The sequence below is a fragment of the Arachis stenosperma genome, chromosome 7 (assembly GCF_014773155.1).
Source record: "Arachis stenosperma cultivar V10309 chromosome 7, arast.V10309.gnm1.PFL2, whole genome shotgun sequence".
Lineage (NCBI taxonomy): Eukaryota > Viridiplantae > Streptophyta > Magnoliopsida > Fabales > Fabaceae > Arachis > Arachis stenosperma.
In genome coordinates, this window is record NC_080383.1 from 18,574,683 (window position 1) to 18,590,893 (window position 16,211).

Below are 16,211 nucleotides of genomic sequence, written 5' to 3' on the forward strand. Positions count from 1 at the left end.
ACTTTACTCTACCTTACTTGCGGGTTGAGAATCTCTCAACCCTAATCCTACCCACACCCTAAAGTTCTAAACCCTATCCTACCCTACTCTACCCGCAGAAATATCACATTTTTTCAAAGTAAATATAAAATTCAATCATTTTGAATTTCATACATATTAATAAAATAAAAAATAAAAAACTAACGCTCTAAATCATTAAATTAACTAATTAGTTTAGTGGTTGCTCATTCATTGTAAGTCATTATATGAGGAAGGTTGTGGGTTCAACTCTTACCTCCTTCACATATACCTAATTTTTATAAAAATGTGTTATATATGGGGTGCGGGTAGGGTAAGATACAACCTAAACCCGTACCCTACCCTATTTATACCTGGACAGGATTAGATTGGGTTGAATATTTGCGGGTAGCTCTCCCAGATTTATTCCTCGTCTCCATCTTTATTTTTCACAGGGCTCTATTTTTCGCGAAGATTCCATTTTCTATTTCTCTGATAGTTTTGATTAATTATTAATTTTCATAAGAATAGAGTTGAAAGTATCCATCCTATATAAAAACAGCAAAATTTTATACAAAAAATCTAAACAATAAGATGATAACTCCTTTTAAAATGATACAACGGGGGACGCCACGGTGAGTCAGGGTACAAAACAGTGGATGAGGTGGGGGATGCAGCAACAGAGAGAAGAATGGACACGACTATAGAGTTGTGGAAAGGAATGTCACGAATATAGAGAACGACAATATGAGGATGATGGAACGATGATAGTGACAATGTGGTAAGACAAGAGAGTGGCGAGAGAGTGGTTGTAGAGATGTTGGATGGAGTATGGACGATGTTAAGGATCTATGAATTGAAGAAGAGTTATGTAAATAAAGATTAATAATTTTAAATTTTTCTCCCTTTTTATATATATATGACATGAGAAATGATTAAAAACATATATAAAAAATAAACTATTAAAAACAATTAAGTAAATTTATGAATTTTGAGAATTAGTAAAAATAAGGCGAAAATCTCTGTTCATATTCTCACACCTGTTTCGAGAAAATTTTGTCCCGTTTCCATTCTCACAAAAAAAATTCTCGATAACCAAATCTCTAGTTGAGACTATCTATGTAGAGATTCATGCATGGAGTTTTGCCATCCCTATGTGTAATCAAATACATTCAATTCTTATTCATCATTTTGGGTTTGTCTAACAACTCATTTGGTACTTTATTTAAAATTTGTAGCAATCCCGTAAGATATAGGGAAGCACAGACTGAGGCTACATCCAGTGTGCATTAGAATTTGAGCCTGCGTTGCTGTCTTCGTTAAACCCTCTAAATGAAATGACGCCTAAACCCTTCAATTTTCCCGCCAAACGCCGAACCGGCCTTCTCCTACTAACAGCAGCCGTTGCCGCCACCGCCGCCGCCGCCCAAGCTTCGAACACTCACGAACTCTCCTCTCTCTCTACAGGAAAACTTGGAGCAGAAGTGCACGGCCTCGTCCGCACTGCACGTGCCGTCTCTGCGGTCCGATCCCTTCAATTTTCCTTTCTTTTTCTTTGGCTTGAAGTTTTCGGTTTTCTTCACGCGGCTCTTCATATTTTTATTCCGATTTTTTTCCCCAGGTAGCTTCTACTGTTGCTGATTACGAATTCTCGTTGCGCGGCCTCCGAAAGGACTCCGATCAGTACCGTCACTTGATTTCCGAGGTTCTCCCGTCATCTTTGATATTTGAGAATGAATTAGTTAAGCTTTGTAATTGAATGCTTTTGACTATTATTTCGGTGATTTTCAACTCGTGGCTTCATGTAATGTTATGCGCACAAACTGTTTCTTAGAATTATGTTAGGAGCTATTCGAATTGTTTTTGTTATATTTTCAGCTCGCTGTTTATTGTTTTGAGGATTGGTATTGGAAATGATGAAAACAAAAGCATTTCACTTGTTCCTTCAACCTATCTTAAAAGCTGTAAACATATGTACTAAAAATGGACAGAAAATAAACAAAAGTTTTCAGATTCAGAATTTGAGATGCTGATTTTTTTTTTTTTTGGTGGCATAGGTTCATCTACGGTCTGCCAAGAGGTTGTTGAAGTTATGCGAAGTGAACAAAGGGTTTTATGTGAAGGCTGGGCAGTTTGTTGCTGCTCAGAGAGTGATTCCGAAAGAGTACTCGTCAACTTTGTCCGCACTGCAGGACCAGGTTTGGCTCAAGACATTCTGTTTGATTTTGAATTTTTATCTTTTGGTTGGTCGTCTTGCTAAGTTTGTATGGTATCTAAATGGCTTAGGTTGCTCCTCTTCCTTTTAAAGTTATCAAGGGAGTGTTGAAGGATAATTTGGGACCAGATTTCACTGAGATGTAAGTTGCCCTTTCCAACTGAATTTGGTTTTACAAACTATGCACACCTAACCAAGATTAAGGTGTTTAATGTCTTGCGATGTACTAGAGCCCTTTGCTAAAGCATTGACAGTGCACAAGTAAGATTCATTGCTTGAATTGGCCCTGCCATCAAGATAGTATAATCAAATCCCCGTGCTTGCTTTATTCTTTTTCCAGTAATTTAAAAGACTTTTTTTTGTTTATTGTTTTATTTTTTCATTAGGAAAAAATTCTCAATATTTATGTGAATTTTTCAGGTTTGAGTCATTGGATGAAGAACCTATAGCTGCCGCATCTATTGCACAAGTTCACCATGCGGTGCTGAAAAGTGATCAGGAAGTAGCAATCAAGGTGGTTTCTTAATAAAACTTAAGATAATTTGGACATATTCTTTACTAATTTACTTACAACTACTCACATGGTATCTTTTGTCAACTTAATTACTAAATTACCTTTTCTGTAAGAAGTAAACTATCTGAACTGAGCATCTTGTTTCTCATCTGAAAAAATGCCTGTAGGTTGAAAATAACATTATCATTTCATTATCTCCTTGGCTAGGTTTAATTTGTTTACACTGTGTATTGATTATTCATCTTCATTTGAATAGCGTGTTATAAGTTATAACCTGGCTTTGAGATACTATTTGAGTCCAAACCTAGCAAAAAGCAATGGCTGAGCTTGAGAAATTTTGAGGGGGAAAAAAATTTTAACATAAAAAATACATAACATTATATAAAAACAAAATTTATAAATATCACAATTTTTCAATATTTTGTCATTACCATGACAATAAATGAATTATGATGATGATGAGCCTTTCCAGTTAGCCCAATAGTCCATGACGTTGAATTAAAATAAGTATTGAGTGAATGGGTGAAGAGCTGAACATATGTACGCTTAAATTGTTACATAATACTTTAGCCAAATGAGCTTGTTATGTTATCTGTAGTACTACTACTAAATATTTTACAAAATGTTTGGGGGGCCATGGCCCCCCATTGTCCACAAAAAGCTCCGCCAGTGACAATAAGGACACCTATAAATTTTAGGTACCAAATTTTCATTGATTGTACCTGACTAATGATGGTAGTCTGTTATGGTAGCCATTTCTTCCTCTTTTTTCTCCCTGTAAGAACGAATTCTTTTTTTTAAAAGAAGGCTATTTAGAAGATATTGTTTTTTCACTAAATCACTCATCATATGGGATTATAATATTACATGGAATGGAAAATGCTAAAAGATTTATACTTTCACATTAAGTAATAAAAAGTTGTCATTTTCTTCTATGGGAATATGTAATGTTACTTTATTTATGGTCGCCCTAGATTGAAGTGACACTCAGAGAAGCCCTTCTTGTGTTGAAAATTCATGTTCTTCACTGTTAAATAGGTGCAATATCCTTGGGTACAGCAGCAGATGACTTTTGACACAAGAACAATGTATTTCCTATCTAAAACTATTGCATGGGTATGCTCTGACTTTTGGAAGCTCTTATTTACTGAAAGATATTAAAGCATTTATGCAATTATGCTGCACTTAATTTTTACTTAGATTTTTCTATTTGTCTGGAATGATAATTATTATGCAACGTCAATTGTTGAAAGGAAAACAAGAAGTAGAAAAAAACAGTTTCAAAGCGAAAGGAAAATGATTAATATTATGATAAGAGAGCTGAATTATCTCAACATGGTGATCCAATGATTCAATTATTGATCAATCAAGAACACTATATTTAAGGGCATTAATATTTTATGTGATGAATTAAGGACTAGCTTGAATGTTTTTTCTTTGGTTTCGTGACACCATAGCTAAGAAGTGATTTAGTCAAATAATATCTTCTTACCTGCTAGAGTACTTATCACATTATAGGAAATAATGTCTTCTAATATTTATTGCTGGTATTCCCTGGAAAAGTTTGAGCTAATACATAAGGTGGTGGTTTACATCATTTGTTGATAAGTCTGTTACCTCAGAAGAAGTATTAAACAGCATTAAACATGTTGTAGTAATTACTAATAATCATAAAATTGGAAATAGAATGTAAGATCAATGAACGCACAAAATAATGTTTGGAAAAACTCGAGCCTTTTTTTTTTCTTGAGAAGTTGTTCTAAGTCTAACAGAAAATGGGTTACAGGTTTTTGTTTAATACCTACCAAATACTCCCGACATCCACAAATATGTCACTTTTGTCATAAAACACATTTTAAGAAATCACTAACGTCAACAACTTTTAAAGTGTTAAGTCAAAATTAACTTGGCCTTTTCTCTGTTCAAATTAAGTGCTTATTGTTCATTGGGTGTATTAGTATCAATGAAGATGGGTATTAGTGGAGAGAAGATATTAAAACATCTTTAAACTAATCAACGACTTATATTGTTGGACAGAGGGAGTATGAATTTTGACTGAAAACTTGCTGAAAAGATTGATTATATATGAGTTCGCCTATGCATTCGGCAGCAATACATTCGTTGTTTAAATTACTAAATAACAAGAGTTTGCTTGTTTTCTCGATTTAGTGGCAATTATTTTCTTCCATGCCAAATAGTATGAGTGCTTAATATTGCATAAATTCACATATTCAGGACTTTATTAAGTGTTAGGACATTTCAGTTTTGTCAGAAAGATCCTAGGTAATGCTGGAGGGGGATATATTTGGCTGCAGAAAAATTCCATAATCTTTGCCCTTTAGCAAAGGTACTGGGTTTCTCTTCTGAGCTGATGTACTATCTCTTCTTTTTTAATATCCTACATAGATTTAGGGAGGTTTCCATTCCTTTTATTTTAAAATATGTTCTTAGATTTTTTATAAAAAGTAAAATAAGAAAAGATAAAAACTTACCAAGTAATTTATAATTTCCTCGAATTTCATAATTTCATTATCTAATTGCTGGATGAAGTTGAACTTTGTGCAGTCTCTGTTCTCTCTTTTAGATTTTCAAACAAGTAGTATCATCAACTCAGGGACTTCTGTTGTTATTTTACTTTATGATTGCATTTCTTGGATGTAGTTATACCCACAGTACAGGTTTGAGTGGCTACCATTGGCATTTGCGGACTCCATGGCTGCAGAACTTGGTCAGTAATAATTTGTAGAAAACATACCTGCGTATTAGTATTATATCAGCGTTCTTGTCGCATTTTCCCTTTATGTGTGACACTGACATTTTGTATTAGAAATAGAGTTATTTTCTATAGACGGATGTGAATTATATGCTTGTTATAATTATATGATAGATTAACAAAGCTAAGTATATAGGTCATGTTTGTTTTTAGGGCACTACTTGTAGACAGTAAAACTAAAACATGTGATATGAGTAGTTTGATCTTGTTTTGATTAAAAAACTACTGTGGGATTTTGCTCATTGCTTTAATTTTTGTGTTATTTTGAATAGTTATGCCTTTTTTCTTACAAAATTTAGATTTAGATTTTCATATGCTATAGTTTACCTCATCTGGATATGGGTTGCTTTACTTTTCTTTTTCTTTAATTTTGGTCTTTCGTCTTTGTCATTATATCAACGGGATCTACTTATTGATTTAGGGTTTTTTTCTTCTTTATTTGTTATAGGTTCTATTTATATTTTAGTCCATACTTTTGTTTGGAACTGCTTTTTAAAGTTTCAAATTATTAAGGATAGACACCTCTAAATCGGGTAAAACCATAGAGAATAGTAGTTTATTTCAATGCAATTTTATGGTTTTTGGAGTAGTTTTTATTCTTTCTTAATTCTTCCCAAACTCAAAATAATCAAGAATAGGCACAAATCCAAATTGTGTGAAGCTATAGGGACTAGTAATTAAATTCATTGCAATTTTTTTTCCTTTAATTTTTGGAGTACTGTTCTTTTTCTTTCTTTCTTCTGATTCTTTTCAATTTATAGCATTAAGTAGGCATTTTTATTTATCTGCTTTTCATGTTCATGTTGCAGCCATTGGTTTTTATCAGGGCACAGTCAAGAAATTATTCCATTGAACTCAACATATTTAGTTCTTTGTTTGTATGTTTTACATTTACTTCTAGCAGCTGGTAAGTTATCCTTCTTAGTTACTGAATGAACAATACAAGGCTGGATTAATTTCACACAGATTTTATTCATGAGGCAAGGAATTCTGAGAGAGCAGCCAAAAACTTGAGAAACAACAAATTGATCAGGGTTCCTCATGTATTCTGGGTATGATAGTCTTCATTATTTTCCTTTCAATAGAATTTAGTGTTTACTATAATACTTTTACCAACATAGTATGATATTAATGCATGCAGGATTTGACTAGCAGGCAAGTCCTAACAATGCAGTTTTATACAGGGCGAAAGGTATGTTCTGAATAATATCTTTGTTGTTACACCAAATTGCCAGGGACATTTTTGCTTTGCTCATGTATAACTGCATGAATCATGATTGATTTTTTATGGGATTCGGCTCAGTTAACACCACCTTATTCATTTCTTAATGAAATATTCTAGTATTTAAAAAATGAGCCAAGCAAAATCAGTTCTGGTCAATTTGTACTGTTTTCCAATTTGTAGTAATTCTATTCTAGCTGTTGTAAGCTTTGTATTTCTATCTATTGCATTCTATTAATAGGGGTCTTATTACAATTCAGATTGATGATTTAGACTTTCTGAAGCAGCTTGGAGTAGAACCAGAAAAGGTTGACTTATCACAATTCACAACTATGGTGAACTCATGTAAATTGTATTTTCCTGTTCTTTACAGTGGATGTAATAAGCTTCATTGTGGTTACAATTTTTGCAGATGGTTCATTATTGTGATACTCAATCTGATAAACATTGACTATGAGAATTTCATTTTGTCCTACTTTTGTAGTGCTATACTGCTATTGTTATGTACTTTCTTTAACTGATGCATTCTAAACCTGATACTGAAGGTAGCAAAATCATTGATTGAACTATTTGCTGAAATGATATTTGTGCATGGTTATATACATGGTGATCCACACCCTGGTAATATATTAGTTTCTCCTGAAGGTTCCAATGGCTTCTCTTTGGGTATGTACCTGTGTATGGTCTGATTGAAATATGGAAGATTGTAAGAATTGAACTTGAATTTTGATCATTTCCCCCTTTGGAAACTTCGTGCAGTTCTTTTAGATCATGCAGTCTACAGGGAATTGGATGAGGAATTTAGAAAAGACTTTTGTCAGTTATGGGAAGCTTTGATTCTTAAAGACTTGAATAAAACATTGAGGCTTGGTGAACGATTTGGTGCTGGGAAGTATTCTAGATATCTGCCCATCATTTTCACTGGAACGCCTGTTGAAAGGTGATCTTTCTTAACATTCTATTTGATGATGCACATAAATAATTTTAGTGTACTTGTTGAAGAGAGTTTATTTTGGGTCATAATTGTTTCAGATTCTCAAAATGTGAATTTAAAACAAAAAATTTTCATTCAACTGGAAATGGTAAAAAAAATAAAAATAAAAGAGGATAAGGTATATTATATTGTCAAAGATAGGTTTATACGATAAGCTACTATTTTCAGCTTTTAAGGAAAAATGTAAGCTGGAAAGCTGATTTTTTTATATTTTGGTCCTTTTTTTTTATGAATTAAATATGTAAAAGGTTATTATTATTTTTTTTTGTAGTTGTGCCTCAAATATTACTGTTATCTTGCAATACAAATTACAAAACATATGATGGAACTTTTGCTTGAGTTGCAGCAAACATGCTTTTGGAATATCAACTGCAGAAAAAGAGACCATGAGAAATGAGTTGAAGTCTCTCTTATTTGATGACTTATCTTCATTCATGGAGACCCTGCCTCCAGATTTTATTGCGATAATGCGCATAGAGTAAGAAACAAATTCATCCTAGCTTCTTTGGGTGCAGAATTTGTAGTGCTGAATAATTAATATATTTCTTTTTTTTCTTCTAGCGGAATGATAAGATCCATCATTAGAAAGATGGGTGTATCTCGGGTCACCAGGCTGCTAACTTACACTAAATATGCAGTATATGGTCTTCTCTGTTCAAAGTTGGATGTAGAATCATCTAGAAGTCCCATGAAATTTTGTAAGTTCGCTTATCATAGTTACTCTAGAACTTTTCTTAATCGTCATCTACACAATGAACTTCTGTCAAAATATATAGTACGGAGAAAAGAAAGCAGGAGCTTTCAGAATGAGTGTTCCCTCTTATTTTTCTTTTTAATGCTTTCAGACTTTGCTGTGGAAGCTGCTTTTCTCAGTTTCATAGCAACCTTAAAATATGTTCTCATCCTAATAAAGGTTCTTATTGGTGAGAATGCTCTTTCACTTGTAACTTGTTTTTATAAATATTATCTCATTTTTTTATAAGGAAAAACTAAAACCTAACCATCTATTGTTTTCTCTGGTTTTTTAGGGAGCATTGACAGTACCCCATGGCGCCGGAAGGTGAATAATGTTTTGAATTACATGTATAGCAAGATTAGTAGTGAGTTTTGGGGCATTGTGGTGCATCCTGTTTTTCTTCTATTATGGATCCGTCCTAATGTATTATTTTAAGGATCGAGTTCTTTTATATATAAAACAAGGTGGTGGTTGTGATGGTATGCTATACAAATGTTAAAGTGCATTCATTCAATGTTAAATTTTAATAAAAACCTTGTAAAAAAATGTTTTCAGATGATACTCATCGGTTCTTTTTCCCCTCCAAAACCTTAAAAAAATATTGAGTAAAATGAGATGAGTATTCTCTGTGAAAAAGTAATTTCTTTAGTGAAGTTTTTGAAAGAAAAAAAGGGGGAAGAATTAAACACGCACTAAGTTACCACTAGTTGCATGGATATAAACATTTTTTTTTCCAAAGTACATTGCTCATTTTGAAGGGTGGTTTTAAAGTATATTGTTATTTGTTTTATGTATATACGAAACTTCATACTAATCTAGTACTACCAAAGAATTTCCTGTTTATACTATACTCATAGAAATGGAGTTGGTTTAGAGCTATATGAATTACCAGACTCTTTTTTTGGCAAAGCATCTTGGAGTTATATAGTTGATCTTCAAATCAATATAGCTAAACAGATACTTGAGATTGTAAATCCAAGGTTAGTCTTGAAAGTTTCAGTTATGCATGTATGAGAATGTATCACTTCCAAGTTCCAACAGCTTCAGAAGACAATGATAAGCACCCTCCGTTGTCCATGATATTGATCATTAACATCTTTTCATCTTTTTCTTCTCATTTAAAAGAATTTTCTAGAACTAAAAACACAAGAAATTTTCTAGAAATATGTTGAAAACTCTACTTTGAATCTCATAAATCATGTATAAGCTTTGCACGAAACAAAAATATGTATTGACCATTGAATGCCGGTAGAGTGGGTTTATTCTCCACGAAGAATATTAGAGAATTAGCCGAAATTATTTTTGTCATTATTTTTAGTCATCAATCTAATTTTTTTAGTCTAATAATTCAATAATATATTTAGCTCACATTTTTTAAACATTGATGATTAGCTGTTGGTAAAAAAAAAAAAAATTGTTGGTCATCTAATATTTTTCTATTTTCCGCCAGAGACTTATGGTTAACTCTTAAGCAAATAACTTTGTTATTTTTATTATTTTACTCTTTAATAAATATCCTAATGCAAATTAAGTGCTATTGTTCGACAAACATAATGGTTGGTGTTACTTCGGTAACCTGAGATAGATGGATTGGGCTTGAAGGATTGGCCCAAACATCAGTGGAAGGTGATCTCCGACTTGTTTACGATCGGAAACCGTCGTCGAGTTGTATGTTTTGAAGAATGGGGGTGGTACCTGCAAAGACACTCCAATGCCTAAGTCAGCAAGGGGGTAAGCAGGTTTAGAGTGTATTAGAACTTATTGTTACCTGAAGGTGTCAGTGTATTTATAATGGTGATCCAATAATCACTGTTGGAGTAGTTTCACTTTTGAAGGTGGATAATCGTTCCTTTATCTTAGGGTTGTTGAGATATTAATTTTGGAAGAGAATGAGAAATTTAAGAGGCAGTTACTTATTTGAATAAGTGTTATCTGATAGTCCATGTCAAGTCCGACCTCTTTGAGAATGAGCTTATGTCAAACCCGACCTCTTTAGAAAATGTCGAATAAATGGTGAAAGCTAATCTTTAGGTTGGACCTTTTTATCTTACTCAAACCTGGACCATAATGTTATATCAAGATATGAATAGTTAGATTCTCTTTATGGTTGCTTTTTGAAAATAAGGGATGATATGCTCTTCAGAGCACTTCATCTTCATGGGATGCTTCTAAGAACTAAACTTTTCTCTTATGGTGAAGACGCTGCTGCTTCCAGTGGGATTCATGAGATGCTTTTTACATTTGATTTATGCTTTCAAAATCTTTAATGAATATTATAATTTAAAACTCAATGAAAGAATTAATTTAGTTTAGTAATTTATCATTTGAAGATAAAAAATGCTGTGTAAAGATTATATATATATATATATATATATATATATATATATATATATATATATATATATATATATATATATATATAACATCATCGATCATCAATCAATATAAATATATAATAAAAACACTATAATACAGGCTTTGTTTTCCGAGCTAAGGATCCTAGGCAGGAAATAGTAAATTTAAGGTTCCAATTTCCAAGTTAAAATATATATTTTTTTTTTTTAGGGTAATTTATCCAAATAAATAAAGTGGGTGAAAGCTTTATTCAAATACACAAAATAAATATCCCTTACATACATGTGCATTTTCACATTCTTATGTAAACTGTGGGAAACTACCACGGTTTCTCATTTTAACATAAACCGTGGGAGCTAGCAACGGATTATGGGTTTTGTGGTTTGTGTGTAAACCGTTGTAAGCTGCAACGGTTTACGAAGGGAGAATGCGAAGCATAAACCGTGGCAGGCTTCCACAGTTTATGAAGGAGGAATTTTGATCATAAACCGTTTTAGGTTACAACGGATTAGGAACACCGAAATTCTATATATATGTCAGTGATATTCTACTTGCATAAGAGATCATTCTCACAATGGCAAGTGAGGAGGAGAGTGTTCTTGCCTTAGTGCATTACTCTGGGAAAATTAAAAAAAGCAAAAGCTATGGTGTGAAGTTCACTGACAGAGAACCTCTGAGTGTGTTCATCAGTTCGTCAAGCACTTTGTCAGATATAAAGAATAGCATCTTGCAGAAGCTTGGCGTCTTTGGTACCAAGTGGGTGAAGAAGCTATTCTACAAGATTCCCATCGCAGTTGTCTCGATCGGTGTTCAGTATGATACCTTTGTGCTAGCGGATGATGAAGATATTAGGATTCTGTTCCATTTTGTTAGGAGTTTTCTAGAGATCCGAATTCACTAGTTGTTTGCGAAGTTGGAGGTTGGTGTCGATAGTTCTGGGGCATCAGCTCCATTTCATAGCTCGACTGCCGCGGGAGGTGCGTCTAGTTCGATGCCTGCGGTCAGACCGTATCTTTCGCCGGTGGGTTCCCCTACGTTCGCGGCTGATTTAGAGCGAACGGAGGTTGTTGGTTCGGTACAGTTGGAGAATGCAGGAATCTTTGAGCAGCCTGATGTCGTGGGTACCGGTGGTTGCCAGTTACCTTACATGGAAGGCTTTGGTGAACCTGATAGAGTAGAGAATGCAATGTGTGACGATGACCCTGACCAGGAGCCTGTCGATATAATCGGGGACAGCGACGACGACACAGGTGCCAATCCACATCCGCAGCATGGGCCTTCAAATTCTGCTTCTCAACAGTACCCTCCACACTTCTCCACACTAAACTTGGAGGTTCTGGGTCAACAGGAGGACGGTGGTAACACGATCGGGGGCTCTTCTACAGAATTTTAGATTGGGCAATATTTCCAGAATAAAGATGAGGCTATGCTGAGTGTGAAGGACTATAGCATCCGGCGAGGTGTTGAGTACAGAGTCATCGAATCAGATCATCTGAAGTATCATGGAAAATGCAAGCAATTTGGCAAGGATTGTACTTGGTTGATTCGCATTGCGCTGCGTGCACGAAAGGGCACTTGGGAGGTTAGGAGGTACAACGGGCCACACACATGCTTGGCAACCTCTATTTCCAGTGATCACCGTCAGCTGGATTACCACGTTATCTGTGCGAGGATTCTTCCGTTGGTTAGGACAGATGCTACAGTTACGGTAAAGGTACTGCAACAAGCTACAGAAGCCGATTATGGTTTCAGGCCTAGTTACAGGAAGGTTTGGCTGGCGAAGCAGAAGGCAGTGGCACAAATATATGGAGATTGGGAAGAGTCATACGCGGAGTTGCCACGTTGGATGCTAGGAGTACAGTCAACAATGGCCGGAACAATAACCGTGTTGAAGACCTCTCCTGTTCGGCTTCATGGTGAGGTTGATGAGTCGACGGTGTACTTTCACCGATTATTCTGGACATTCCCACCCTGTATCGAGGCATTTCGTCATTGCAAGCCCCTCGTCAGTATTGACGGGACCCACTTGTATGGCAAGTATGGAGGGACGCTCTTGTTGGCGATAGCGCAGGATGGGAACTCCAACATCCTCCCCATTGCATTTGCCCTTGTGGAAGCAGAAAATGCAGAGTCGTGGTCATTCTTCTTGTCCAACCTACGAGAGCATGTGACTCCTCAGGATGGTATCCTTGTAATCTCTGACAGGCATAACGGGATCAAGGCAGCACTTGAGGCTCCTGAGACTGGGTGGCTGCCTCCACGTGCTTTCCGAGCGTACTGTATTCGGCATGTGACAGCGAATTTTGCCCTAACTTTCAAAGGTAAAGATTCAAGGAGGATGTTAGTGAATGCTGCCTACGCAAAGACTGAAGCAGAGTTTTATTACTGGTTTGACATCATGCGGACTGAGAATCCAGCAATGTGTGAATGGGCCAATCGGATGGAGTACGACAAATAGACCCAACATGAGGATAGTGGTCGACGGTTCGGGCACATGACAACCAACATCAGTAAATGTGTGAACTCGGTGCTAAAGGGAACTCAAAACCTCCCGGTCACATCGTTGGTTCAGTCAACTTACGGGAGGCTTGCTCAGCTTTTTGTGGTACGGGGACAAACAGCAGAGGCACAACTCGGATCTGGTAATGAATTTTGCCAGGCATTGGCCAAGGCAATTGATCGGAATCTAAGAGACTCAAGGTGTTTCACTGTCACGTTATACGACAGGCATCAATCGGAGTACACCGTGGCCGAGACAACACCAACCGGGTGCTTCTCGCTGGGTAGCTATAGAGTTTTCCTTAAAGATCACAGATGCGACTGTGGCCACTTTCAGGCGCTGCATTATCCTTGTTGCCACGCCATTGCATGTTGCGCCTACTCCTGCCTTAATTGGGCGTCTTATATTCACGAGGTGTATCGTATGAGTGAAGTTTTCAACGTTTAAAAGCAGGGTTTTGTTCCGCCTATCCCGGAAGGCCTATGGCCTCCATATGCTGGGCCAACCATCATTCCTGACCCTAACATGAGGCGTGCAAAGGAAGGTCGTCCAAGGGCAACCAAGATCCGTGGTAGTATGGATCAATCTCTGGAGAACCAGCCGAAGCGCTGTGGGCTATGCCGTTAGGCTGGGCATACGCGGAGGAACTGTGACCAGCGAAGACATACTACCGGGGGGATGCGTAGATGTCATTACCTTGTTGTTTTATTTTTTTATGAACTGTTCAGTTGAGTTATGTATGGTTGGTTAAGTCTATGAATGTCACCATGTTGATTTTCTGCATTAATTTCATATGAAAAAAATCCGTTTATTTTAGATGTTTGATTGCATCAATGTGGTATCATTTAGACTGCACATGATAACTGTGACAGAAATAATGTATATCATAGAATCTCAAACCGATTAAACTATCAAATACATAGCAGATAACATATCATTTAGACTGCACACTATGATCAAAATTCCTCCTTCATAAACTGTGGGAGCCTGTTACGGTTTATGCTTCGCATTCTCCCTTCGTAAACCGTTGCAGCTTGCAACGGTTTACACACAAACTACAAAACTCATAATCTGTGGCTAACTCCCACGGTTTATGTTAAAATGAGAAAACGTGGTAGCTTCCCACGGTTTACATAGAAGTGTGAAAATACACAATCACATAAGAAATATCTATTTTGTGTATTTGAATAAAGCTTTCACCCACTTTATTTATTTGGGTAAATTATCTTTTTTTTATTTTTTATATGTCTTTTTTTTTTTTTTACTATATGACATATGATCAATTCTATATATATATATATATATATAACCTTCTAAAATAACCACCGTCTCGGACCTCCAGTTATTTCAATTGATGTTAATCACGTTATCATTATTATGAATTTTTTTTTTTTGGAAAAAAAAATGAGAATTCAGCAACTTAAACAGAAGTCAACAACATTATAAAACCAAGGAATAAAATACTGCACGTACTTTGGAACCTTGTAAATAGAAAACCGAAGGTGAAGGTGATGATGACTATAAATTAGTAGCTTCAAACATGAATGATAACACGCTTTTCCAAGTTATTGTTATCTACTATATTTGGTATATAACATCTCACTATTTTTATTTTATTTTATTTTAGATTGTTTAATACAAAAACAATATGCTGAGAATAATTTAGTAATAACGCATCAAAACAAAGACCAATTAAGAAGACAAAATAGATTTTTTTCTTTTTATTAATGGGATTCAAATATATATTTTTTGTAAAAGGAAGTTGATATTCTATACACTATCTATAAGTCACGGTACAAATTTCATTTAATAAAAGTGTTCACATAATCACATTTAGTATTTAGTATTTAGTTGTATTCTCGTTTGAGCGAACATTCTAGCAATTTGAATAATAAAAGTATTTTTAAATATAATTGAAAGAATATTTTTAAGAACTTTTGTCTGGTTCACATAGACATAGGGCGTGAATATATCATTGACTACTTTTCTTGTTGACCAAGCCAGCTGTGGGGTAATGGAAAAATGGACATAGAAGTTAGTTAGAACATATATATATATATATATATATATATATATTGTGTAGTCGCTATAATTCGCCTACTGATCTTCTCGGTTGTTCACCTATTCAGACTTGAGGTTCTCCACAATATTCATTTTCCTTTTGTTACATGAATAACATTTTTTTAGATAATTATTTTAACTTAGTCTTTGTGAAGGTATCAAACTTAAAGGGAAAGAGAGTGAAGAAGGAGCAGAGAAGAGAAGAAGTGCAGAGAGAAAAGAAAACAAAAAAGAGAAAAAAAGTGATTAGTGATTCTTCAGAGAAAAATGAATTAACCACAGATATTTTACAAGTTCTGCAGGTATATATACACAGTTGGTGGGTAACTTGATTTGGTTAACTAAGGCCTAACTAACTTCTTCTGGAAGATTCTGATTGTAACTAATTCTCTAACTGAATGCTGGTTTGCTATTTGTGCTGCATCAAGCTTGCTTGTTATTATTGCTAACATCAACCCTACTGTTTTGTCTGTCTGAGTTTTCTTTGGCAGCAATGTGTTTGTTGGAGCTGTTGATTTGGATTCGTTCTGTGATTCTGAGTTTGGATCTAAATTTGTGGAAGTTGAGGCTGGAGATGGGTTTCGTGAATATGTCTGCTATTTGGTCTTGAGAGGGAATATGCAAGACACTAACTTTCTTTTGAGTAACATAGTCTCTTACAAAGTAGAGGTCAAGCTCAAAGTGTTTGCTTTTGCTATGAAGAACTGGGTTTGCAGCCATTAAAACTGCACTTTGGCTGTCACAGTAGAGGTTGGGTGTGATGGAGCATGGGATTCTCATTTCACTCATTAAGTTTTGGATCCAGAGAATTTCAGTTAGGCAAGCAGCTAGCCCTCGATATTCT

General features: G+C 35.2%; 2 protein-coding genes across 3 annotated transcripts; both read left to right on the plus strand.

The window, feature by feature from the left end:
• Window positions 1-1,051: 1,051 nt before the first annotated feature.
• Window positions 1,052-8,957, plus strand: LOC130942249 (uncharacterized). 2 transcript variants are annotated; one of them, XM_057870970.1, is made up of 17 exons: window positions 1,052-1,155; window positions 1,236-1,520; window positions 1,619-1,702; window positions 2,055-2,195; window positions 2,284-2,354; window positions 2,633-2,726; window positions 3,765-3,842; window positions 5,388-5,454; window positions 6,466-6,551; window positions 6,641-6,691; window positions 6,982-7,029; window positions 7,267-7,387; window positions 7,481-7,661; window positions 8,062-8,193; window positions 8,277-8,413; window positions 8,561-8,638; window positions 8,744-8,947. In XM_057870970.1, exons 2-17 carry the CDS (start codon window positions 1,335-1,337, stop codon window positions 8,884-8,886), a joined length of 1,698 nt encoding a protein of 565 aa, XP_057726953.1. In that variant the 5' UTR covers window positions 1,052-1,155; window positions 1,236-1,334; the 3' UTR covers window positions 8,887-8,947. The 2 variants fall into 2 exon arrangements, with proteins under 2 accessions (XP_057726953.1, XP_057726952.1); XM_057870969.1 differs by having other exon boundaries at window positions 1,052-1,520; window positions 8,744-8,957.
• Window positions 8,958-12,232: 3,275 nt separating this feature from the next.
• On the plus strand, window positions 12,233-13,264 carry LOC130939510 (uncharacterized). The gene has a single exon (XM_057867611.1). The coding sequence runs from the start codon at window positions 12,233-12,235 to the stop codon at window positions 13,262-13,264; it is 1,032 nt and encodes a 343-aa protein (XP_057723594.1).
• Window positions 13,265-16,211: the final 2,947 nt, after the last annotated feature.

Excerpts from the sequence above, each read along its gene's own strand:
- LOC130942249 (XM_057870969.1), top strand. The coding sequence starts at position 1,335 with ATGACGCCTAAACCCTTCAATTTTCCCGCCAAACGCCGAACCGGCCTT. Across the intron at positions 6,692-6,981 it reads AGTTTTATACAGGGCGAAAG|ATTGATGATTTAGACTTTCT; the intron begins GTATGTTCTGAA and ends ATTACAATTCAG. Across the intron at positions 7,388-7,480 it reads TTCCAATGGCTTCTCTTTGG|TTCTTTTAGATCATGCAGTC; the intron begins GTATGTACCTGT and ends AACTTCGTGCAG.
- LOC130939510 (XM_057867611.1), top strand. The coding sequence starts at position 12,233 with ATGCTGAGTGTGAAGGACTATAGCATCCGGCGAGGTGTTGAGTACAGA.